Source organism: Coprinopsis cinerea, assembly GCF_000182895.1.
Source record: "Coprinopsis cinerea okayama7#130 chromosome 9 map unlocalized cont3.9, whole genome shotgun sequence".
Lineage (NCBI taxonomy): Eukaryota > Fungi > Basidiomycota > Agaricomycetes > Agaricales > Psathyrellaceae > Coprinopsis > Coprinopsis cinerea.
Window position 1 is genome coordinate 1,820,362 of NW_003307536.1, and position 24,676 is coordinate 1,845,037.

General features: G+C 51.8%; 9 protein-coding genes across 9 annotated transcripts; 6 read left to right on the forward strand and 3 right to left on the reverse strand.

Annotated features, from left to right (window-relative positions):
* Positions 1-355: 355 nt before the first annotated feature.
* CC1G_03557 (hypothetical protein) lies at positions 356-1,580 on the forward strand (the record flags this gene model as incomplete). Its single annotated transcript, XM_001832491.1, has 3 exons — positions 356-544; positions 605-696; positions 752-1,580. The coding sequence occupies 3 exons, from the start codon at positions 356-358 to the stop codon at positions 1,578-1,580; spliced, it is 1,110 nt and encodes a 369-aa protein (XP_001832543.1).
* A 104-nt stretch (positions 1,581-1,684) lies between these two features.
* Positions 1,685-6,728, reverse strand: CC1G_03558 (condensin subunit Cnd3; the record flags this gene model as incomplete). The annotated part of the gene is made up of 17 exons (XM_001832492.2): positions 1,685-2,316; positions 2,411-2,596; positions 2,656-3,104; positions 3,214-3,323; positions 3,398-3,486; positions 3,575-3,705; positions 3,805-3,936; positions 3,996-4,118; positions 4,187-4,303; positions 4,389-4,517; positions 4,588-4,752; positions 4,812-4,981; positions 5,043-5,381; positions 5,434-5,879; positions 5,936-6,124; positions 6,182-6,356; positions 6,407-6,728. The coding sequence occupies 17 exons, from the start codon at positions 6,726-6,728 to the stop codon at positions 1,914-1,916; spliced, it is 3,675 nt and encodes a 1,224-aa protein (XP_001832544.2). The 3' UTR covers positions 1,685-1,913.
* A 933-nt stretch (positions 6,729-7,661) lies between these two features.
* Positions 7,662-8,584, forward strand: CC1G_03559 (manganese superoxide dismutase). Its single transcript, XM_001832493.2, has 4 exons — positions 7,662-7,688; positions 7,742-7,948; positions 8,005-8,333; positions 8,387-8,584. The coding sequence occupies exons 2-4, from the start codon at positions 7,747-7,749 to the stop codon at positions 8,468-8,470; spliced, it is 615 nt and encodes a 204-aa protein (XP_001832545.1). The 5' UTR covers positions 7,662-7,688; positions 7,742-7,746; the 3' UTR covers positions 8,471-8,584.
* Positions 8,585-9,474: 890 nt separating this feature from the next.
* Positions 9,475-10,536, forward strand: CC1G_03560 (hypothetical protein; the record flags this gene model as incomplete). The annotated part of the gene is made up of 1 exon (XM_001832494.2): positions 9,475-10,536. One exon carries the CDS (start codon positions 9,475-9,477, stop codon positions 10,534-10,536), a length of 1,062 nt encoding a protein of 353 aa, XP_001832546.2.
* Positions 10,537-10,771: 235 nt separating this feature from the next.
* CC1G_03561 (exosome component 4) lies at positions 10,772-12,008 on the reverse strand (the record flags this gene model as incomplete). Its single annotated transcript, XM_001832495.2, has 3 exons — positions 10,772-11,398; positions 11,479-11,748; positions 11,989-12,008. The coding sequence occupies 3 exons, from the start codon at positions 12,006-12,008 to the stop codon at positions 10,897-10,899; spliced, it is 792 nt and encodes a 263-aa protein (XP_001832547.2). The 3' UTR covers positions 10,772-10,896.
* Positions 12,009-12,728: 720 nt separating this feature from the next.
* CC1G_03562 (cytochrome P450 98A3) lies at positions 12,729-15,010 on the forward strand (the record flags this gene model as incomplete). The annotated part of the gene is made up of 10 exons (XM_001832496.2): positions 12,729-12,933; positions 12,992-13,130; positions 13,180-13,368; positions 13,421-13,685; positions 13,736-13,879; positions 13,931-14,120; positions 14,185-14,266; positions 14,343-14,471; positions 14,531-14,674; positions 14,741-15,010. The coding sequence occupies 10 exons, from the start codon at positions 12,729-12,731 to the stop codon at positions 14,808-14,810; spliced, it is 1,557 nt and encodes a 518-aa protein (XP_001832548.2). The 3' UTR covers positions 14,811-15,010.
* A 776-nt stretch (positions 15,011-15,786) lies between these two features.
* Positions 15,787-16,989, reverse strand: CC1G_03563 (hypothetical protein; the record flags this gene model as incomplete). Its single annotated transcript, XM_001832497.1, has 5 exons — positions 15,787-16,093; positions 16,147-16,184; positions 16,245-16,358; positions 16,416-16,924; positions 16,980-16,989. 5 exons carry the CDS (start codon positions 16,987-16,989, stop codon positions 15,787-15,789), a joined length of 978 nt encoding a protein of 325 aa, XP_001832549.1.
* A 1,052-nt stretch (positions 16,990-18,041) lies between these two features.
* Positions 18,042-20,275, forward strand: CC1G_03564 (cytochrome P450). The gene is made up of 11 exons (XM_001832498.2): positions 18,042-18,271; positions 18,322-18,454; positions 18,509-18,697; positions 18,753-19,017; positions 19,067-19,190; positions 19,252-19,265; positions 19,319-19,508; positions 19,564-19,645; positions 19,697-19,825; positions 19,879-20,022; positions 20,076-20,275. The coding sequence occupies exons 1-11, from the start codon at positions 18,055-18,057 to the stop codon at positions 20,167-20,169; spliced, it is 1,581 nt and encodes a 526-aa protein (XP_001832550.1). The 5' UTR covers positions 18,042-18,054; the 3' UTR covers positions 20,170-20,275.
* Positions 20,276-20,924: 649 nt separating this feature from the next.
* On the forward strand, positions 20,925-24,669 carry CC1G_03565 (dehydrogenase E1 and transketolase domain-containing protein 1; the record flags this gene model as incomplete). The annotated part of the gene is made up of 18 exons (XM_001832499.2): positions 20,925-21,063; positions 21,114-21,421; positions 21,475-21,666; positions 21,721-21,811; positions 21,861-22,042; positions 22,078-22,288; positions 22,337-22,385; positions 22,494-22,603; positions 22,651-22,703; positions 22,756-22,793; positions 22,845-22,944; positions 22,994-23,239; positions 23,288-23,552; positions 23,602-23,630; positions 23,680-23,736; positions 23,783-23,843; positions 23,893-24,161; positions 24,208-24,669. The coding sequence occupies 18 exons, from the start codon at positions 20,925-20,927 to the stop codon at positions 24,667-24,669; spliced, it is 2,862 nt and encodes a 953-aa protein (XP_001832551.2).
* Between the last annotated feature and the right edge of the window lie 7 nt (positions 24,670-24,676).

Genomic DNA, 24,676 nt, shown 5'->3' on the forward strand with positions numbered 1-24,676 from the left:
ACAATGATTCTGGGATTCAATTAAGTGCTGGATCCAATTTGTGGACAAGGGAATATTCATCCATGACCCAAGATCAATGTCTGTCTTTCCAGGAGACAACAAAGAACAGTGCTCACCGTTATTTTCAAGTCTCGCCTTCGAGAAGACGCTGTGGTCGCCGCGTCTCGACGACCGTCCAACGAAAAAAAGTGGGGACAGAGGAAGAAAGGGAATGGGGGACCGCGAATCCCTAATTTAATGTCTCCATAAAGGGAAGGTGTGTCTCACGCTTGTGATGGCGCTAGCCCGCAATCTCGTGTCCGCCTCGCTCAACCATCGTCATCGTTCCTGGACAAAGTCAACGCCCCGCCGCAACATGCCGCCTCTACCCACAAAGTTCTCCGAGGAGGCGCAGGACCTCATAACCAACCTCGAACGACGCCAAAGCCATCTCGTCAACTCCCAAATCCCCGAACTGCGAGACTGCAAAGGGCCCTTGACGCTCCAGCAAAGCTTGGCTGATGAATTGCGAGAGGACTTGGTCGTGTTCTCTCGACATGTCGAGGTTGGAAAGGCTTTCTTTTAGATCCGGTGTCTATCCTCGACTTAATGACACTGCCGACAGAACTTGGACGCGATGGTGGACGACCAAAAGGGCGAACGGACGCGCAGGGAACTGAGTAAAGTCGTCGAAGAGTTTAGGAGTTCGTTACAAGAGTACGTGTTGGTCCTTATCTCTATGCTTACTTGTGACTTAACGATATGGATGCAGTCTCCGTGCTAAAACCCGTTCGGCAGTCCTAACCTCCAAAAAGACAATAGACGCCCTCCAACGATCCAGGAGGAACGAACTCTTGTTCCAACCCTCCACACCAGACTCTGAAAAACAACCCACAAACGAAAAATACAGGTACACCCTCCCTCCCTCTGACCCCCACTTCCTACCTAACAACCCCAACAGCTCCGACACAGTAGAAGCAGCCCAATCCTCTCTAACAGCCGCAATGCAACGCACACTCACTTCTCTGCAAGCAGAACTCGAGCGCTCAGTACTCACAAACCAACTCCTCCAATCCTCCACCGCCTCGCTCCAAGCCACATCCAACCAACACGACTCCCTCAACACCGCCATACTCACCACACGCACCATTGTGACCGCACTCGAGAAGAGTGACTGGCTAGACCGCGTACTCATCCTCTCGGCGTTTGGCTTCTTCCTCCTCGTCGTCTTGTTCATTGTGAAACAGAGGGTCGTGGACCGAGGTGTGGGGATGGTGCTGTGGTGGTTCAAGTGGATCCCTGGAATCGGGTATAGTACGAGCAGTGTAATGGCAGGGAGTGGGGTGGATTTGGAGAAGGGCGTCAAAGCTGCTGCCAGTACGGTCTCGACGGCAACGAGTCTGGGAAGTGTGATTGCCTCGTCTGTCGTTGCAGCAGCTTCCTCTGCAATGTCTACCCAGTCGTCCTCTGTCGATTCGTCTTCCCTACCTTCTGAGCCCTCGGACACAACAATCTCATCCACACTCTCCATCGCCGTCTCAACTGCCTCAGAGGAAGATACACCACGGACTACTAGCACAATAAACCACGAGGAACTGTAGTCATCTATTACACGCTGGAATATACCTCTTCGCATACCCTCTTCTCGCAGTCCGACCTGACACTTATAATTCAAACAACATACTACTTACAGGACAAAACATTACACAAAATCAGTCAAAAGACTACGATTGTACAAGTCTATATCAGACACCGCATATACAGATAAAAAAGAAAAAGACTAGACTTGAATAAACATATATCACAGGCAGACTTAAAAACAGATACCATATACAGGCTGCGTAGAACAGATACCCCATCCAGATCACAGTTCAAACAACACCTTCACTTCCAACTCCCTCCAACAATCACCAACCCCCGCCTAGTCACAACCCTCACTCCTCCCCAGACTCAACCCCCTCCATCTCACTATCCACATTATTCTCCTTCTCCTCATCACTCTCAACAGGCGTAGGCTCCTTCACAACAACCTTCCGCCTCCCACTCGTTCGTCCACTCGTCCGTGTAGTCGTCGCAGCTTTGGTCTTCTGCCCTGAAGCAGTGGAGGTCTTTTGAGTTGAAGCAGTTGAAGTCTTTTGAGTAGAGGCCTTCTGAGCCGAAGCCCTCGATGTCCTCGTCGTAGCCTTGGTAGCAGGCGCTTTCTTGGAAGCAGTCGCCGCCGCAGTCGCAGCAGAGGCAGCTTTAGCTCTTGCACCCCTCGTCCGAGTCGCCTTGGGCGTCGGCGACGGGTCCCTCGCAGGCTCAACTTCCTCCTCCTCCTTTTCCTCTTTTACTTTCCTGTGATTGGGATGAAGTTAGTGACTGACTTGTATGAACGCAAGCCTCGGACGACCAAGAAACTCGGACAACCAAGAACAGGACCATTACTCACCGAGTCGCAGCTCCCCTCGTCGTACGCGTCCGCTTCCTATCATCACGCGTCGTCCCAGGCGTGTTATGCACCCGCTTGGTACCCTTACTAGGCGGTGGCGTCGACGGTCGTTCCACCTCCACCTCCGCCTCTGGCTCCGGTTGAGGTTCCGGCTCCATCGATTCCTCCTTCTCCGACTCAACACGCCTATAGCCAAAGAACGGTCAGCGAATTTACCAGTATTCGGGCGAAACTCCGATACGCACGAAGGTCCATTCATCTCAGCCTCCTCCGCCTCCGCCTCCACCTCCTCTTCAACTTCACGTTCCTCATCCTCCTGTTCGGAGGGAGCAGCAGTAGTAGAAGGAGCAGCAGAAACCACTTCATCTTCCTGCTCTTCTTCCCTCTCCTCCTTCTCCTCCCGTTTCTCCCTCTCCCTCTCCCTCTCCTTCTCCCCCTCCTCCTTCTCCCCTGCCTTAAGCCCCTCCTCCCTCGCCAGAAGCCTCGCAACACTCCTCTCCTCCCTCCCCGCCCTAAACTCCTCATCAACAACCGGCGGCTTCACCCCAATCTCCTTATAAACCTTCACAACATCCTCATCCTCCGCATACTCCCTCGCATCAATTTCCTTTATCCGCTCTTGGAACGTGCCATAAAACGATTTCTTGAACCGGGCAAAGAGTTTGTCGAGGGAGGGGTTTTCGAACGGGCAGTGCTGTTTTTCGTGGAAGCGGTTTAGTGGGGAGTGGAGGGAGCGGTAGAGGGAGGGATAGGTCGTCAGTACATGAACATAACAAAGGGAAGGCAAGCAAGTAAAAACGCACATCCTCCTGATTCGAAATCAACAAATCCAATTTATGCACCGCTTTCGTCTCGATAGTGGCCGGTAGAACAAGGTGCGTCAACACCTGGCAGAACGCCTTCTTGTCGTCATCTTTCAGAAGAGAAAGTCAAAATAGAAATCAACCACTGTTTCGTACTTGATCAAACGACTGGGTTCAATCTCACCTGTCCGTTCCTCATCATACAACGCGCTCAACACCTGAATCCCAAGGTCGATATGAGCATTCTCGGATTCGGAGAGCTCAGCGTCGGCACTGCACCACAAAAACGTCAGTCAACGTTTGCCTTGCCAAAAAAAGGGGACAAAAAAAGAAAAAAGGTGCGGTAGAGGAGGGCACGTACATATGAACAGCCTTGGTAGGATCAGACCAATCCACAAACATCAGCCCAAAGTCCGCAGGACTGATCATATCCTGGTCATCATCCAGTTCTTCGTGTAGGCGTTTAGCATGGTCGTACGCCGACAGGAACATCTACGTATTCAAGAACGAAAGCAAAGAAAGGAAGAAAGAAAGAAAAGTTCCCGTCAGCCTTATGTTCATATGCAGAACAACGAAGACAAAGAGGCATACCGATTGCATCCGCAGTTGATTCGCATATGTCGCATACGAGTACGCAGGGAAGAAGTACGAGAGGCATTGGCGCAGTTCTTGGTTGTCGACCGTGGTGGGGGAGATGTACAACAGTGCGAGCGATTCCAGAACCTAAATCGCGTTGCGGCATTACAGCAAAAAGGAACAGCAAAAGAATGGAATAGACTTACAGTAGTATCCGTGATAATACCCGCCAACAACAACTTGCAAATCCCCGTACAAAGCACAGCTTGAGCCTGGGGCAACTCTTCCGTCTGAAGCGTTTGGACTAGGAAAGTAGTCACTTGTTGTGCCTACACCAACCGTCAACCAAAACCGCACCAACCAAAAAACGAAAAGAGAAAAAAAAGAAAGCACGTACAATATCCCCAGAATTCTTAAAAAACTCCGTATCATACATGATCAACAAGTCCAGAATGACGCGGAGGACTTGAAGTTTGAGTTCCGGAGGCGCGTTCTCGACTTGACCGAGGAAGAGCTGGAAGGAGCGGAGAGCCATGTTCTACGCAAAACCGACTATGGGTCAGAAGAGAAAGGAGGATGTTTCCTGTATAGAGACTCACCTTGGCAAGCAAACAACACAATCCCAGACTGACAAGAGCTTTCTCCCGCATGGCCAGCTCTTTCCGCTTCACAGACGGGATGATGAGATCCGCGAGGATACCTTCAAGCGTCGAGTTATCTTCAAAGCTCTAAAGTGCGAAGGGCGTCAGGACTACGAATAACCTTGTCGAGAAGAAGACATAACCGTACCCCATTCACCCTCTCCAACACAGCAATACAAAGCATAAGACACCGAATATCCGTGATATCCGCCTCACGCCGTGCTTCAGCAGACATCGCCTCCCTATCTCGCGGTCTCCGAACCGAACGATTCACCGCGCTCGCGTTTTCAGTTGCAACCGATTGGTCTGGGTCGTCGTCAAGCTGGAGAAGGTGAAAGAATGGATTAGAGAGGATTAGACGGGGGATGGGAGACGACCTACGCTCTCAAGGAGGTTCTCTGTCTCTTCGATATCCTCGCTTTCTCGCAGTTCGACGATGATCTCGACAACGACTCGGATGAGGTCTCGCTCAGAGGGCATAATCTCCTTCAGCACATCCACGCATCGCTCAATCAGCCCAGGCGGAAGTTGAGGATGGGCCAACATATCCTCTGCAGACCCACCTCGTCAGTACCATCCACTCCTTCCCTAGTCCAACTAAAATCCACTTACTAACAACAGTAAAAACCTTCCTCCTACCAATCTCATCCATATAATCCAACTTCAGCGCCATCCTCAACAGCTCGCCAAGGACAACTTCGCGTTTCGCCAGCTCCTCTTCGAGCTCCTCGTGGTCGTCATCCACACTCGTCTGGACTAGGCGGGCGGCATCGAGTTGCTCGAGGGCACTGAGAAGGCGGTTGTACGCTTCTTGGATGTGGAATGCAAAGGCCGTCACGACGGGGAGCGAAGCGCTCTCGAGCCGGGTTTCGTTGTTGGTTTTTATGCAGTGTTCGACAAAGACCCGGGCTATGACTGCTGATTCTGGGGTTAACTGTCGCCAGTATAGGTCTAACCACACGATTGAGTCAAATGTATTTTGAGTAGGTGAGGAAGAACTGACCTGGGAACACAAATGCATCCGGAATATCCGGTCGCGTTACAAAGATGCAGGTAACAGCATCCACAGCGATAGCCTCTCCAGACCCAATAACGTCGAACAGTCCCATGAACTTGATAAACGCCTTCATAAGACCCCCGTCATCGCCTACCCAAGCCTCAGGGTCTTGCTCCTCCTCAGCGCTCGATTCCGCTTGCACAATATCAAACCACTTGGCGAGCAATTTGCCTGCGGCTACGCGCACGCCAGGCTCCCGGTCTCCCAGTCCATCTTTGATAACCTGCTCCCGTTGTACGAGGGTCAGCTGCCGCGGGTGTCCGAGTTTAGGGAGTACCGCGGTGTACATGATTTTCCGCGTAATGGTGTCCACATCCCGTGTTCGCAAGAGGACAGCGTCGATGGTTGCAGAGGTTAACGGAACATTGAGTAAAGCTGCTCGTCGGACTTCACTGTAGAGTAAGGAACCGGGTTAGCCGAAACAAAGCTTTTGAAGGGGAGAACGTACGCCGTGGGATCTGAAGCGAGGACGTCGAGGAGGATGTCGAGGACGGATTGTTCTCCCGTTTCGATCTCGTCTGGGTCTTCGCTGCCGACGAGTTTGGAGAGTGCGGCCGCAGCGTTTGCGCGGATGATTGTTTCTTTGTCGCTTAGACGTTCAATGAGGCCTTCGCGGAGTAATGAGTATGTGTCTTCGCTGCGATACTGGAGTTAGCATAGATGTTGGAATTTTGAAGGAGACGGACGAGCGCACTCTATTTCTCCAATGTGGGATATCAGTTCAGAGACGACATGGAGACATCTGAAGCGGACGATCTTGTTCTTTGCTGAGAAACCCTCCAAAAGCCAGCCGAGTATTCTGGCTATAAACCGGGAAGTAGTTGTATCGTCGGCCTCCTCGGATTCTCCCTTTGCTTGTTCTTGCATAACTGAAAGGCATTGAAATAGAGTTCACACCATATTCAATGTCACAACTCACCTTTTTCATTTAGATATTCAACATATGACCCAACAAATTTGACTATACGATCTGCAGCGGGAGGGCCTTTCTTGATGACCAAAACACGATTCACCATATCCAAAAAGGTATCCGCAAACGCCTTTTCTCCTACATATTTCGTGCTCGTCGTTCCATTCTTCTTCTGAACCGTCTTGGTCACCGTCGCGGCGCGAAGATGTAGCTTGTAAAGCGCGACGCAATTCTTCTTATGGTTGGCGAGTGACAGCTGGACTTGGTCGAATATCGTCGCAATAGCTTCAGGAAGCTCTTCAAGGTCGTAGGGCTCGGCTGACTTGGCCATCGTTGTGGCACCGAGGGCGTTGTGTAGCGCGATGTGGAGGCAGGATTGGTGGTTGTCGTCGTCGCCGACAGAGGGAGCGGTCACGTCGGAATCCCAACCGCGTTGTTGTTTGCACGTGTCGACGCGTCGTTGATTAGGAACGCCAAGACTCGCTATGTTTGGCCTTTCAGCCCCTCTCCGATGACTCGTTCACCGTCCTCGCAGTTTGAGATCGCTGGGAAGTGGAAAGGTGGAGCCTTGCAAGCATGATCCGTGCCGCTCTAAATATTCCATCCTCTGAACGATGGGATTTGGGACCCCTATAGAAGCCTATACACCACTGACGACGTACAGACGGCGACTGTGAAAGACACAGATCACCAAGACTGGAAGCCTCTGGTCACTCATAGGGCAATTCTTAACTCCGCCGTGAACACAGAGCGACCCCTCGATGCTCATTCAGTCAGAGACTTCGGCCTTGGGCACGCAGCGGACGTCAAAGCTTCGAGCAGAGTCCAAAACGTTGCGATCTGACCCGTATCAAGGATCATAGGTTGTTGGTGTAGTACCTCCTCTGCCCCAGGTAAAGAATTTCATGATGAGCTACCAACTGTCCATGACTTTGCTCCGGAATACAACCCGGCGCTAATGTGGCGGTCTGATCCTTGTCACGACGTAGTCGCTCATCCAGCCCATTGAACTGTGTCAAATGCTTATGTTTGCACGCTAGAGTGCTATACGTATGAGCAGGCCGCTTTCCGATTCCTAAGAACTTGGAAGGAAAGGAAGAAACATCGGGAAGGCGCGTCTCGGAATCGCGACAGGAGCTTCACGTGGTGTGATTTCAGAGGGAGATTCGTAATCGAACATGTCATCGATAAGACCTCTAAACGCGATAATTACAAATTATCACAAGAGAGTCCGAGTCTCTAGATCCTTCTTAATCTCTCGCCACCACTTCTCTCTCTCAACAACAACAAGGTCAGTCCAAGGTCGCCGCATCCCAAGTCCCTAAGCTCAAAGTTTAGTGATAGCCACCATGTCGAACACTCTTCCCCCTCTCCCCTACGACTATGATGCTCTCGAGCCCTACATCTCGAAGCAGATCATGACTCTGCACCACCAGAAGCATCACCAGACCTACGTCAACGCCCTCAACGCCGCTGAGGCTGCCTACGCCAAGGCTTCCACCCCCAAGGAGAGGATCGCCCTCCAGGCTGCCTTGAAGTTCAACGGAGGAGGTCAGTCACCCAGCCCCTGACAGCCCCGATCACCTTTCATTGAACCAACTGCCTAGGCCACATCAACCACTCCCTCTTCTGGAAGAACCTCGCTCCCTCCGCCGCCGTCAACAAGGGCAACGGTGGTGTCCTCAAGGAAGGCCCCCTCAAGAAGGCCATCGAGGAGGCTTTCGGCTCCTTGGACAACCTCAAGAAGGAATTCAACGCTGCCACTTTGGGCATCCAGGGCTCCGGCTGGGGATGGCTCGGCTACAACACCCAGACCAAGCGCCTCGAGATCGCCACCACCGCTAACCAGGACCCCTTGCTCACCCTCGTCCCTATCATCGGTGTTGACATTTGGGAGCACGCTTTCTACCTCCAGTACTTGAACGTCAAGGCTGATGTGAGTATCATCCGTTTAGATCTTCTGAAACAATACTAATGGCTCTTTTATAGTACCTCACTGCCATCTGGAACGTCATCAACTTTGAGGAGGCTGAGGCCCGTCTCGTCGAGGCTTCTGGCGCTTCCAAGCTCTAAGCAAGTTCCTGGACAATCCAAAAGTTTCACAAGTGTTCGACTGTGACGGCTTTGGTTAGCAGACAAAGAAACAAATTGTAACATTAGGAACAGGAATGAAACTTCTTGCGCTCTACGCTGTTTTGTGAGGGTGTTGCGTTATCTTATCTTGACTGACGCAATGATCATCGATCTGATCAGCAGGGAATTGAATCCGCTTTTCCGTGGGTCCCCGTCATCAAGGGTCCTGCTACGCCCTCGCGTCGTTTAATTTCAACTCGTTCTATCCATTCGCCTGGATTTGCTAACTAAAGGATCAGTTCTTACCGTAACTCAGAATGACCATTATGACAGCAAGAAGACGCACACTCCACTGCTACTCGGGACTACTCTCCAAGCCTTTGGGTTAAGTGTCCCAGCCCAATGGCTCCCTGCCCTCAATAATACGGCAACGTCTTGGAAAAGACAGGTTGACTGGAAGAGCATCCAGCCAGGCAGAATTCCCTCCAACATTCATATCGAAGGGGTGGAGTCAAACATGCATCCCCTGACATTCCATTCATGCACTGGGCAAACCAACAAACCAAATGCCTAGCTCACGCTTCTTGTCCACTCAACGCGCTTGTGGCCTACCACCTAACCAGCAGGTCTGTTTGCATTTCGACCAGCAGGCCAGTCAGCCTCTAGGGTTTCATGAAAACTGGCTCTAGCTAGCCCCACCCACAGCAACTAAATTCCTGTCAACCGCCTACTGCCCGTCTGTCCCACCCCTTCCTGTCCTTACTATCCCTGCTTCTCCACTCGCTGGGCGTGTCGTCCAATTTTTTCCCGACCCCTCTGACCCAGGTTTATATCCCACTCTCGATGGTTAACTGCACGAGTTGACTCCTACGCGAATGAGTTGGCCTATCAGTGCGTTTCTCTACTCCATTCACTTGGAAGGACTCTGCTGATACGCGTCTCGATACGCGTTCCATCTTACAGTTCTCGCACTCTCCCTGAGCGCAACCCTCTTCGGAATCTACATGTGGTTCTACGCCTCCCCGCTCTTCCGCGACAAAAACGCCGTCGCGCCATACGCCGGTCCACAGACCGTCCAGGAATACGGGCGGGAGGAGAACCGCCGTCGTGCGCGTGCGCAAGACTGGAATGGAGCGCGGATTAGGGTTGGAGGGCACCCATCGAGTCCTAGCGAACCCAGCGCAACGTCGGACGACTCGTCACACGATAAATCGCTATATACAAGTTCGTATGATGATAATCACCGGTTCCCTTCCTCGACTGTATCGCCGAACACGACGACGAGCACGTTTAGCGTGGGCGGTCCTTTGTCGCCTATTACGCCCCCTCCGCCCGCCTACGTCTCTCAACCTACGACTCCCGTCCCCGAATACGGCACCGGCTTCCACTTCAACCATTCTACGCCGTCGGACGCGCAGTCATCCGAGAACTACCATTCGAGAACGTACGGGTCTCCAACACCCGGTTCGCATGAACGGTACCGCCCTTCGCATAGCGATCAAGGGCACCATTCCCCTCCAAGAGGAGAGAACAACCTCACCGTCCCATCGTTCAACTCTATACGCGGTCGACCGCGCTCTGTGAGCCACTCGACGGCGTCGAGTCGGTCAGTAAGCCGCGGTGAAGGATCGTCGTCCTCGTTCTACTCCGAGTCTTCTTCGACGTCGCAGGGCCTTCATGGGTATGCCAATAACGCCTACGCGAACCTCTCGAATCCCAATTTGAATCTAAACCTCCCGCTGGGGTTGAGCTACCCGCCTGTACCGCAGACGCCGGTGCAGGTGCAGTACCAACCGCCGGCGTTCCACCACCACCAGTCTTCGGCGATGGTGTTCCCGCTGCCGCCTTCGAATACGGTTTCGACTGTGAATTCGATTGGGGGTCATCAGCAGCAGCATCCGAGTTCGACACCTTTGCAGAGTATGGGAAGAGCACCTCCACCGGGAAATCGGATGAATCTGGGCCCGAATGGACCAAGGCCTCCCCCTCCTGGGCCTCCCCCTCCTGGACCTATCCCGCCCTTCCCTCCGCCTCCACTTCTGAGGCCGGTCGACACCCGTTTTTGAGCGACCTTGGGGATCTCAATCTTCCATTTCTTACCTAGCACATATCGTTCAGTGTTCAATTCATCCTTGTCGATCACTTGTCGTTCCTTCCTCTTGCCACTGGTCATCGTGTCTCAACCTCTTCACTTTTCTTCGCCGGTTCCCTTCTTCGTTTTTTTTCTATGTTTCGAGTGTTTGTTTGCTAGCAACAAGCTACTGTGATATAAGATTCCGAGAGTGTGATTGTAATTTTATGTATGTATTTATACAACGGATTATGAGACCTGGAGAGCAGGACCTTTTGTGCCTTCGAGCCATGGAAAGTGACTTGGAAAGTTAGTCGAAGGATGGACGACCAAGGTAATCTCAACCCGACGAACTCTACGAATCCAACACCATATCATCCTCTCCCCTCCCCTTCTGTCCAATCGCAACCTCCCCCATCTTAATCAACCCCTCCGACCTCCCCAAAACCGCCTCCTTCATCTCCTTATGCAGCACCGCAGCCGCATCCCTCGCCAAACACAACACCTCCTCAAACCTCTCCACATGCAACCTCGTCTCCATCGTCACCAGGACCACCTTCTTCGACTTGGGCATCACAGCGACCGTTACGTGCGGGACGTCGTTCTCCTCGAGGGTGGTGAGGTCGAGCATGGGCGAGGTGGAGTGCACGCCGCCGCTGATGGCGCAGACAAAGTCGGACATGGGGATGCCGGCGTTGATTAGTGCAAGGGTGGTGCCGTTTATGCAGGTTTGGAGGGTTCCGCCGTCTTGTTGCAGGATTTGAATGTAGATGTCGATTTGGGAGCGTGGGTAGAGGGAGGTGCGGACTACGGGTTCGAAGGTTGATTTTATGGTTGCTGCGAATTCTAGGATTCGCCTTTAATGGTTCGGAAAAGGATTAATAGAATCAGACTTCGGTTATACAGTGATGACTATTGAGGGAGAGACAAAACGTACTTGTCGCCTTTCAACCTCTTCCTCCTCTCACCAGTACTAAACGACGCAACCGTAACCTCCACATTGATATTCGCCCTATCATGGAAAGTATGCGACCGCATCTTGGCTTCTCTAGGTCCATGAACAGACACCAAAACCTGGGTCAAGCCATGGGAGATAAGCGCAGACCCATCCGCTTCGCCATGTCTCGACAGATCGATGCTCAAGTCGCGCAGCTCATACTGCCTTCGACCGTCTGAACGGAACCCGGCGTCGTTGAGGATTTCGATTCTGGACGACTTTTGTATTATTTACAATTGCGGTTTGGGGTGTTTGAGGTTGCTTACCATTGCGCGTTGGGACTTCGGATTTGCGGGAAAATGAGCGCTAAGATTCGAACGCGAGCGATGCTTGGCGCGATTTGAGTTGAAGCGGAGATCGAATCGGTACGTACAAGTAGTAGATGGCCTCGGTGTGTGCGGGCATCTCGGGCGTCTCGTTGTTCATGATTTCGTTTCTCAACGAACCCACCTTTTTTTCTCGACTTCCATTTTGCGGGCATTCGGAGAGTTTCTTGGGTGGTGCTTTGGATAAGATCTCTTCGGCGTTTTCATCTCCTATTATCACGGCGAACGAACTCACAAGCAACAAGCAACGCGATTCTTCCGGTCTCTGCATGTCTTCAGATGGATGTCACCGAGGCCGAGTTGTCGCAACATACGGACTCCACCTTGCGACAATTTCTAGCGAGGAGTCTCCGTTAGGCAACGGAACTTTCTCTTGATAATTGACCATCTGAAAGACTTGGTTCTTACCCTCGCAGAATGACAGAACCCAGATGGCTACCACCGCTGGATTTAGGGAACGGGATTGGCGACAACCATGCGTTTGACACCCTTTCTACTCGGCGTCGAGGATTTGAATACGGGTTCCATTATCTTTTGGTTCTCGCGAAATCGGATGATCGCTCTAGCCTTGGCTAGAGGGATGGCGGAATTCGATAACAAGGGATTGTGACAACGGGTAATGCCGACATGGCCATTGGTCACGTTTCCATTGACAGCTATCTCTGGAATTGGAACCAAGTACGAAGTAACGAAACGTGGTGTGCTGTGGGTTATGTGACGTCCTGCGCTATTCGGATTAGACTTGTATCGGGGTAAGGGGCTCGGAAGAAGGACAAGTCAAGTACTCGCGTCTTTTAACATGGGGAGCGTTTGAGGCCCTGGACGCCCGCGCCCCCCCATTCTTGTTGTATCCATCCCCACATCATGACTTCTACAACGCAGGTTCTCATTGCGCTCTCGAGTATCGTTGTGGCGTATTTCGTCAAGACTGCGCTGGCGAAGCGCAAGTTGAACCCCCGTGGCTTGCCTTACCCTCCTGGACCCAAGGGCCTCCCCGTCATCGGCAACCTCACGCAGCTTCCCCAGCACAAACCGTGGCTCGTGTACAAGGAATGGGGTCGAACCTATGGTCAGTCCCGTCCTCATCCCTTCCTATGCGTCCTTGAACTAATGCTCTCTTGTTCCAGGCGATCTCATGTACCTCGAGGCGATGGGCCAACCGATGATCATCATCAATTCCCTCTCTCGAGCGTTGGACTTGCTGGACAAACGCGCAGTCAACTACTCGGACCGACCTCATGTTCCTACTATGGACTTGTGCGTATTGTACTTGTTCTAGAACTCGGCCTAGTGATAACCTCTGACCCTTCTGTAGGATGAAGCTTGACTGGGTATTCGCGTTCATGCAGTATGGAGCAGACTGGCGCAACCATCGACGCGCATTCCACCAGTACCTGAACCACAATATGGTCCACAACTACCACCCCATCCAAGAGCAAGAGACGCAAGAGTTCCTCCGAGCTCTGATTGCTCGCCCCAAGGACTTCCTCGCTCACACCCGACAGTGCGTCCCAACCGATACTCAATTATCTGTTCAAAGCTGACAAGAATCATAGCCTTTTCGGGTCCATCATCATCCGCATTTCGTATGGATTTGAAGACGAGGAATACAACAAGGTCTTGGTCGAGGAAGCTGAGGCCCTGGCGTCGGGTTTCTCAGAGTCGATCATCCCGGGCAGATACCTCGTCAACGCTTTCCCTTTCCTCAGGCATGTTCCTTCATGGCTCCCTGGTGCCGGTTTCCAGAGGACTATGCAGTACCTCAGGAAGATTAGCGAGAAGACCCTTTCCGAGCCTTTCGACAACGTCAAGGAAGCTCTTGTAAGTACCTATATACTCCTCGTTCTGGCTGGGCTAATGCCTGTATATAGAAAACCGGTAACAGACAAGTTGGACCCAGTTTGGCTGTTGGCCTCATCGAGAGTTTGCCCGATGAAACCCATGCGAACCGAACTTCTCTCGAAGTTGTGGCTAGGAATACCAGTGCCTTGTCTTACATTGCTGGTGCTGACACGGTAGGTCATTTCCAGTGACTACTTCATTCCATGACTTATTCTCCCCCGTAGACTGTGAGCTCTGCTCAAGCGCTAATTTTGGCTCTCGCTATGCACCCCGAAGTCCAGCGAAAAGCACAAAAGGAGATTGACTCTGTCGTTGGAACGGACCGACTTCCTAACATGAGCGATAAACCTAACATGCCGTACGTCCAAGCGATCGTCAAGGAAGCCGGGCGCTGGCACACCGTCTTGCCGCTTGGTTCGTTCTCCTTTCTTTTGCGGATCAGGAATTATGAGGTTGACTCCACCTTCTTCTACCCCAGGCTTCATCCACGTTAGTGCAAAGGAGGACGAGTACGATGGGTATTTCATCCCCAAGGGATCCTTCATCTTCGTCAACACTTGGTAAGGGTTACTCTGTCTGCATTTTCAGCTCCACTATGACTCGGTTCTAACCTCCTCTGCTTGTTCATTTACTTAGGGCCATTATGCACGATCCTGATGTCTTCAAAAATCCACTCCAGTTCAACCCCGAGCGCTACCTCAAGAACGGCCAGATTGACACTTCTGTGCTGGATCCGGAAGCAGCAACCTTCGGCTTTGGTCGCCGGTACGTCAAAATTCAGTTTTTAGCACCCGTCCACTAACAGGGTTTCTCCTTCGATGTAGAATTTGCCCCGGACGCTGGCTGAGCAACGATTCTCTGTTCCTGATGGCCGCTTCACTGTTGGCTACCTTCAACATCGCCGCGCCCAAGGATAGGACGGGCAAACCCATCCCTCTGTCGTTGGATACCTCGTCGCATCTTATCACGTACGTCACCCGAGTTCCTCTGTTTCTATAAGCACGCGTTCTGAACATTCGATGAACTTCTTTTAGTGCCCCACTGCCTTATGACTGCGAGTTCCAACTCCGTTCTCCTAAATATGCGGCCCTGCTCCAGAAATAGACTGCCGATCGATCTATATTTGATAGTATGTAGTATGTCAAAATTAACTCGGATGGTGCGGTGGATGTAGTGAGTGCCTATAGCGGTGTTTGCGGTCAGGCACTCGTGCCGTTCGCGTGGCATTTGTAGAATATGGTTAATCTACTCTGTTCTGTCCCAATCGAGTTTGTAGAATATGACTCGATTGCGATAAGCCTCTCTATCTGCCCTCTCACGACTCCGACTAAGTTTGTTCATCGTTATCAAGGACTCGAGTTGGCGCCCAGTACGGGGTGGGGCTGAATCTGCAGTAAGTACTCGTCGCCTTAACACTGCATTCGCCGGCGGGCTTCTAGTGGAGCTTTTCACTGCGTTCCTTGACGCCAGCATGCTAACGCACTCGGAGAAACCAAGGTGACTTACCGCCCTCGGTAGAGTCGATGCGAAGTAGAGTGTCGATAAGTCTATTTTTTGACATACCAAACAGACTCGGACGGCTGCGGCGGATGTGGGGCACGCCATATATACCGGTGTTTCAAGCGGTCAAGCACGACCGCCCTTTGTCTGGCATCTGTATGCAGAAATAGAGATTGTTGAATCTACTCAGTTCTGTCCCTAGTATTGAGTTTGTAGAAGGGTTTGATCGTGATAACAATCTATCTACTTTTTCGGGCGCTCAATTGGCACCCAGTGGAGAGCCGGAGCCGGAACCTCCACGCTTCTGCAACGTTTTTCTTACTCAATCATTCACTGCGGATTTTCAGTCGTTCTGAGCAATCGCATGGCAACGTAATGGAGCAGGTAAGGTGCGTGATAAGGCTTTGAAAAAGTTCACTATGCCGTACCCATCGCATCATGGCCATAGAGAGAGATGCAAGCTGGAAGTGACTCATCATAAGCTGAAAGCCAGTTATATATGTGTTGAAGTGAATCTATATGATAATGACAGGAACCGCGACTATTAATAAAAACATACTCGAGAAGCAGTTAAAGTAATCTAAATCTCCGTGCAGCTCGCACACTTGCAAACCAAATCATGCTCAAAGTCATGGAACATCTCGCCCAGCCTGTAACGTGGTGAGGATGTGTGGAAGTAGCAGAACCCTCGCGCAAAGCTCTTCCACGCTGCCAGGGCCTCGGGATAAGGTTTCAGAACGTTAACGACGACGTCGTACGAATACGCTGCTTTCTCTGCTGCGTTCCGTAGTACCTCGAGTTTGGAGACTTGTTGCGACGTAGCAGCTGCTGAAATGAAGTTGACTGTCTCGCAGTCCAGCTCCTCCTTGTAGAACGAGAGGAGGTCGCTATCAAAGGACACACGCGTCAGAAAAGTCGAGGATATGGGCTGGGCACTCACTTGGTTCCGTTTATGTAGTCGATTTGCTCGGGGAAGGCCTAGAGGTGCGAGTCGGAGGTTAGCTACTCGTCTGTAGCGGGCATGTAGCCGAGACCGACCTGAATGTACGTGGAACGGGGCAGGTCCATAGGGAAAGCAAACAGCGCGTAGATGTCGGACAGACCAGACAGAATTCGAATGTATCCGGGATATTCGCGAGCCTCTGTAGACACCTTCAAAGGACAAGTCAGCGTGAGAATCTAAGAAAGACTGAACGGAGCGACACTCACAGATACATTCTGGCCCTCGAATTCCAGGGCGATGCTCATCATGAAGCGGAGTGCCGACGAGACAACGGTGTTGGCGACGAAGTGACTGAAGCGGATGGACGACTCTCGGAGAAACTGGGCGAAGGCTTCGAGGACTGGGTGCTCGTGCTTCTCGTTTTGGAGGAAAGTTCTAGCAAAGGAGTGGAGGTGTTGGATGTCCTCCTGGAAAGCGTCGTCGGCGTAGGTGACGAAGGCGGTGAATGTTGCCACCCAGATCAGGATCTCGTAATCCTGGATGTGGCCGTAGGACGTCCTTGTGATAACAACCCCCACTTTGAATGACCTGTAAAGACTCATGGGGCTGTCGGGCTCGACAGGATAGCCCTTCTCCTTCGCGCGCTTCAAGCAGGCATTCCAAAGCTCTGTGTCGTATGGAATGACCTGGTACGGAACGTCGCAGCGCTTGAAGAAGTCTTGGATAATCTTCTTGATGTCCCACTTGTTGTCTCGGGACACGTTGTATGGCAAAGCTATGGATGCAAACAGTCAATATAGTGCGGGCCTAAGCAGAAACAGTCACAGTACCTGCAGGCATAGTGGCGTTCCGGATAGAGTTGGTAAGTGAAAAAGCGATAGACTGAACCTGGGTGTACATGGGTATGTAGCTTATATAGACGGGCGGGCGGTAACTATCATATCTTACGCCGTCCTGAGGTATCAAATGTGTTTTTTCTCGATTCGGTGACGCAGTAGTCAGTGTGGATTTGCAGCTTCTTCCGGCATAACCATGGGTGTGATTGTCACCACCCCGGTTCTTTATGTCTTGGAGACAAACATTCATGCTGGGTTCTCTTTGAGATCCCTTTAGATCGAAGGAGTAGAAGGCTCGCACCCCGAGACTACAGTCGGTGGAGGTCTGCCGGACCGGAATAATCACCGTGCTGGGTGGAAACATCGGATGTGAAGGCCGCATGAGTCCAAGTTCTAGAGTGTCGAGTCTCCGGCCATGGCCTGCATACCTTTGGAAAAAACACATACTTTGTGCTCAATGAGATGGCCTATCTCTTCGGCCACGCTCGTGCAGCCCGCGAGATCCTCATCTCCGATGGACTTCCTAATTTGGATTGATCGTTACCAAATACAGCATTAACGTGAAGCCTTGATTCCCGCGATGAGAGGCCCCGAGTAACAGAAGCGCTGTCCGCAGGGAGGAACGACGTCAGGTCGTCTCGGGAGCAAGAAAACAGATACTAAAGGTGGAAGATAGCGCAGAGTGTCTCCGACAATGACGATGTTCTCAAAGAACCTTCGGGCGTTCTTCACAACCTATCAGTTACGGCGATGAATACCACCCAGTGGGAGCCAGATGCGGACCAGCGTGTGGATTAACAATCATCAATTGAGAAGGTTAGATGATGACATGCAATGATTATCCAGTACTGTTCGACTTTGCTCTCCTCAGGAATGCAACTCACGAATTCTTGGCGCGATTCAGCCGTATCCCAGGTTGCTTCGCCGGAAGCATCCACTCATATCCCACTCGTTGTCGATTCCTTACAGCCAAAGTCCGTACGGGGATAAATAAAGTGGTAGGGTACGCCAGTATATTAAGTGTCCCAACTCTGACCAGTGGAACACCAGCCGACCGCCTCCCTTCACCATGAACATCGTCAACTCGCTCGACCTTTCCAACATTACCACCAACCATGTCGCAGCCGCCGTATGTGCTGGCATCGCAGTCTATGCGATAGTTGCAGGGAGAAATAGAGGGAAAAAATACCCACCCGGCCCTAAAGGACATCCTCTCATCGGCAGCTTGTTCGAAATGCCGATTCAAAATGCCCACGTCGTATACAAGGAATGGGCCAAGACCTATGGTGCGCAAGGCTCTTGAATTGCGAAGCACACGGCTGACTGATCTTTGTAGGCGATATGATCTTCTTCAAGGTCCTTGGACAGCCGTTCCTCATTCTTAGTTCTGAGGAAACGATCACGGACTTGTTGGACAAGCGATCGACGATTTACTCCAGTCGCCCGAGAATGCCGATGGTCGTCGAGTTGTGAGTAGCATAACATACATGGAAGCTGTGGATGGACTGACCTTCTACTTTTAGGATGGGATGGGACTACACATTGGGACTCTTGCCATATGGCGAACGCTGGCGTTTCCTCCGCCGAGAATTCCATCGCTTCATGAGCCCTACAGCTGTCTCAAATTATCGTCAAATCCAAGAGAATTCGGTATACACTTTCCTGAACAACCTCGTTGAAAGTCCGGAGCAATTCTCTAAGCACCTTCGCTTGTAAGTTTCTTCGATGTTGTTTCCACGAGGCTCATCCTGAAGCAACCACTTCAAGGTTCTACGGATCCATTTCCATGAAAGTTTCCTATGGAATCAACGTCAAGAGTGCTGAAGACCAATATCTTCTCGATGCCGAAGGAGCTATGTCTGGTTTCATGGAGGCCGGTATTCCCGGACGCTTCTGGGTTGATTTGTTCCCAGCGCTTAAATACGTCCCAAGTTGGATGCCTGGTGCCGAGTTCAAGCGTAAGGCTGCACGCTGGGCCCGCCTCAATGACATCTCTCTCGAGAGACCATTCAAGCACGTCCTTGATCAATTGGTATGTGTTCCTGCTCAGATCTGTCAGCCCACGCTAACCCACGATAAAGAAAAAGGGAGTAGCGTCACAGAGCGTCTCCGCCACCTTGATCGAGGAACTTCCAGACCAGAATAGCCCTGATCGCAAAGAGAAGGAGACCATTGCCCGCAATATCTCGGCGACTACCTTCCTTGGTGCGTTATGTTTGCGGCTTCGAGTGGAGCACCGGCGTTCTAACTTCGCACATCATCACAGCTGGCATTGACACAGTAAGTATCATGAGAATGCCTAATTCCAAGAAAGGAGAACTCACAAAAGTTAGATCCACTCCACCACTCAAGCGTTCTTCTATGCCATGGCACAATTCCCCGAGGTTCAGAAGAAGGCTCAGGCCGAGATCGATGCTGTGGTCGGAGACAAGCGCTTGCCGACTTTCGAAGACAGGGACCAGCTCCCATACGTCAACGCTCTGGTCAAAGAACTTATCCGCTGGTCTGAAGTCGCACCACTCGGTAAGCCAGATACCTCTTGGATATGAATAGTAGGAGGAAACTCACCTTCGCTCAGGAATTTACCACTCCACCACCGAAGATGACGAGTACAAAGGGTACTTCATCCCAAAGGGCACTATTGTCATGACCAACGCCTGGTAAGGGCTTAAACACCGTGTCGATAGCGTCACAGGCTAAACTCGTCCAAGGTCCATCCTCACCGACCCGGTCACCTATCCCGACCCCTTCGCCTTCAAGCCTGAGAGGTACTTGAAGAACGGCGTCATGAACCCGGATGCTCCAAGGCCTGAAGATTTGGCCTTCGGTCGTGGTCGTCGGTAAGTTACCCTTCCTGTCCTTGGAAAGTCCTCTGTTTACTGACGGGTCCTAGTATCTGCCCTGGTCGCTACTTGGCCGATGAGACGCTATTCATGACCAGTGTTGGTGTTTTGGCTGGGTTCAACATTTCACCTCCTCTTGACAAGTCTGGCAAGCCCATCAAGCTTAAGAACGAGCGGGTAGGAACCATTACCCTGTAAGTCTTCCCAGTTGGCGATTAACTCCATGCGTGACCTGATCCTGTTTCAGCACGCCGCCCAAGTTCGAATGCCGAATCGAGCCTCGCTCGCCTGCCATTCGAACTATGATTCACGACACTGCAGAATCCATTTCAGCTCTTTGATCTCGAGATGTCAAACCACGTCGTCACCTTTTTCACTAGTACAACCGATGTCCTATTTAGCAAGTTTGGAGTTAACGTTTTTCAATTTTAATGCTTTGGTCTGGTCAACTCTCTATGTGCGATCGTTGAGTGGAATGGAGAACGAAAGGGTACCTTAGATAGCGTCGCCCCTTTGTCCCCCCTTTCCCAAAATTACAAAAAAATCCGCATCATACGTGACAGCACGCGAATCTAAGAAAATTTGGGGCAAATTTGGCAGTCCCGCCTTAAGCGGTAGGCGCTTGTAAAGGATTGAACTGAGTTCCTGTGTTGATTTCACCGACGCGGATGTCGGAGGCCCAACAGATGATGGTGGGGGAAGAAAAAGAAATGGATGTCGCTGCCCCGAACCAATGGGCGTCTAATTTGCGGCAAGATCCGATTCTCCCATCACGTGGCCGCGTCCCACTCGCTACGCGAAGGTCCGCCCGTCCCTCACCCCGCTCCATCATCATTTCAGGGAGGGTCGCTTCTGTTATAGGCATGTTACGTGAATCGGACCATCTGCTATTTAGCCTCGACGCCCCCAGTTCTGCTTTCCCCAGATTCCCCAGTCTTCTCGCTTGTCGACACCGTCATCAACGGCGAGCTCAGAGCCTTGTGGGTCGCCTTCAATGATATACCCACATGCATCTGGCTTACCTGCGCTGATAACAGAGTACTGAACATACCGACAAGGCCGGCACATAGGGGGAGCCTCTTCTTGGTTGACCACCATGTATGTGCTGTCTCGAACGAGAGGCAGCGTTGCCCGCTACCCACGGCGGGAAGTAGCCAAGGCCGTGACAGGTCTGCGCGGCTACCACGACGAGTCTTTTGGATATCGCAAGCCACACGAATTCGTCTTCCCAGACTGTAGGTAACACGGCGTGCTCAGTGGATGGTCACCACTTACCCCAGCTTAGACACGGCTGAACAGCTGAAGAATCGGTCTGTCAATGCATCGCTGCTGCGCTACGTCGACTCTATGCGTATTCACGGCCATCGCGCTGCGAGGATTGACCCCTTGGATCTTATACACCGGGAAGAAGTCGCTGCTCTCAGTCCAACTCGGTATGGCTTGGGCCAAGATCAAGGGGAGCAACAGCAATACAACGTCGACGGTATTGTATGGACCCGCCCAGTGGGATCTGGCAAGGGTGAAGATTTGTGGAGCTTGGAGGATATTGTAAAGACCTTGGAGGGAATCTACGTCGGTCGAATTGGCTACGAGGTGACTCGCCCTTGTCGATTTCCGTCTTACCAGTTTCTAATGCTGCCCAACAGTTCATGCACTCCACCTCCAAGACTGAGCGCCTCTGGTTCTCTCACCTGCTCGAGTCCCAGTCCCTGCCATCACCAGAGAAGAGCACGCTTACCGAGATCTGTGACGAGAAGAAGCGAAGGATATATCAACTCTTAGCACGGAGTGAAGTCCTCGACCACTTCTTACAGGCCAAGTTTCCTAACTTGAAACGGGTATGACATTGTCGTCCTCGCATGTACTCATGACGCTAACCTGTCCGCTCTCAGTATGGTCTTGAAGGAGGTGAATCAATGCTTCCTGCTCTCGACGTGCTGTTCAGCTCAGCTGCATCGAGCGGTGTCAGACACACAGTTCTCGGTATGTTTTATTGCTGACGGTATCGCCACGTACTAAATGCTTTGTCTAGCTATGCCCCACCGTGGGAGGTTGAACCTCTTGACCGACTTGCTACAGTATCCACCTTCGGCACTCTTCCACAAGATCAAGGGAGGTTCAGAACTTCCGGAGGAGTATGGGGCCGAAGGGGATGTTCTCAGTCATCTGGTCTCGTCTCCAACCCTGTCCTATGGATCCGGTGCCTCGATCAAGGTATCTCTACAGCCCAACCCTTCCCATCTCGGTAGGTGAAAGCGTTGTTATTCGACGCAAAGGCTAACGCTTGGCCGACAGAGGCCGTGAATCCCGTTGCCATTGGAAAGACGCGCGCCAAGCAGTATTCCTTGCTTAAGACCTCACCAGCAGACTGCAAGCTTGGAGACAGGGTCATGTGCGTACAACTCCACGGTGATGCCAGTTTCATCGGTCAAGGTGTTATAATGGAGACGCTGGGAATGAGTGGGTATTGTCGGTTTCGAGTCTGACCTCTGCTCACACATGTTGCAGGCAATCTACCCCACTATACGAGTGGTGGAAGTGTCCATCTGGTCGTCGAGTAAGTTTGCCTCCCGCTTCTTCTTTGACATTATTGCTAATCCTTTCCTCAGTAACAAGTGAGCGGTCTTTGCGCCTAGGGTATAGTCGAGAGCTCACCCCCCTGCAGCATTGGATATACAACCCCAGCTTCAGGCGCCCGATCCTCGATGTATTGCTCGGACATTGGCAAGATGATCAATGCACCTGTCCTTCACGTCAATGGCGATTATCCTGAGGGTATGTCTCTTCAAGTTGGCGTTGACAATGTCCTTACGCTTTGCAAGACGTCGCACGGGCCATGGAAATTGCGTTCAGGTATAGGGATTACTTTAGAAAGGTGCGTAGTAGGTCGTTCTCGTATTCCAGCAGGGCAACTGACAACCGAACAGGACATCATCGTCGACCTACTGGTCTACCGTCGATGGGGGTAAGTCGTCTTCCTCGCTCCGTGAGATGGCGGACCTTGACGATCTCTCAGTCATAACGAACTGGATTTGCCTGGTATCACGAGCCCGCTCATGTATGAAAAGATCGCCGCCCGAAAGTCTGTTCCTCAGCTGTATGAGGAAAAGCTGCTGGTGGGTTGCGTCGCCATTTCGCTGCGATCGTTCTCACGTTTGTTGGTAGGATGAGGGGGTTCTCACTGCCGACGACGTTACACGGGTGAGGGGTAACTGGAAGAGCCATCTCGAAGCCGAACTCGCCAAGGTTTCTTCGAGTTTCACTCCATGGTATCCTCCGACCCTGGACGGGTCCTGGAAAGACATGGTTTGGCCGACAAGCAAAGAGGCCCAACATAACCCGGATACTGGTGTTGGACGCAATGTACTGGAAAAGGTTGGGCGTGCCAGTGTCAAAGTTCCGGAAGGCTTTGTGAGTTTATGTTTCTTGGGAATGGTACAAGTACTGACAGGTTATCAGGAAATCCATCCCAAGCTACACCGACACGTCAAGAACAGGCTTCAGAGTGTCGAAACTGGCAAGGGGATCGATTGGGCTACTGCAGAGGCGATGGCATTTGGTTCATTGATGCTCGAGGGCAATGATGTTCGAATCTCTGGTCAGGACGTTGGTCGTGGTACCTTTAGTCACAGACACGCTATGCTTGTGAACCAGAAGACTGAAGGTGTCATTGTTCCTCTGAATGACGAACTGGCGGCGAATGGAAAACTCGAACTCGCAAACAGTACGTTTACTTCATGTTGAAGCTATGCTGAACTGACAGCGAATTCCAGGTTCTTTGAGCGAGATGGGCGTTCTTGGGGTAAGCGCAAGTGAAGACTCCCTTGTGTATCCACTAATTGCTACTCTAGTTTGAATACGGCGTTAGCTGGGAACGACCTTCTATACTTCCTATCTGGGAAGCCCAGGTGAGTACACTGGCTTGCAATTACAGCACTGCTGACCATTCCACAGTTTGGTGACTTTTTCAATGGCGCTCAAATCATCATCGACACCTATATATCCTCTGCGGAGAGTAAGTCCTCTACTGTTAGGTCTTCCTCAGTGTACTGATGACTCGGTAGCCAAGTGGATGAGGCAGAGCGGTATTGTTCTTATGCTTCCACACGGACTCGACGGTGCTGGGCCCGAACACTCGTCCTCTCGGATTGAGCGGATGCTCCAGTTGACGAACGACCGCTATTCCATTAGCGAAGACCCCGCCAACATTAACATGCACGTAGTGTACCCTACAACGCCTGCTCAGTACTTCCATCTCCTTCGAAGGCAGTTGGTCCGCAACTATCGCAAGCCTCTCGTCATTGCGGGGCCCAAGGGCTTGCTTCGACTCTCGGTACGTAGTTTGCGATCCGCGATGACTTGCTCTGACATGCTTCCAGGCTGCTTCTTCTACGATGAAAGACCTTGAACCCGGAACCAAGTTCCAACCCGTCCTCGATGACCCCGCTATCACTGACAAGTCTACCGTCAAGCGCGTAGTGATGCTGTCCGGCAAAGTGTACTATGAACTGATCAAGGAACGCGAAGCACGTTCGCTCACCGACCAAGTCGCATTTGTTCGGCTCGAAGAACTGGCCCCATTCCCATTCGAAGAGCTGAAAGAGATCCTGGAGCCGTATACGAGAGCAGAGGAATTTGTCTGGCTTCAGGAGGAGCCCAGGAACCAAGGCTGTGGTCCGCATGCTCTTTCGCGCATCCAGGATGTGTTGCGCGATATCGGAGAATCGACTCCACTCCGTTTTGTGGGAAGGAAGGAGAGCGCGGTGCCCGCCCCTGGAATTGGAAAGATGTACCAGGTCCAGCAGAAGGAGGTGCTGGCGTCTGCCTTTGAGGGGTTGTAGAATAGAA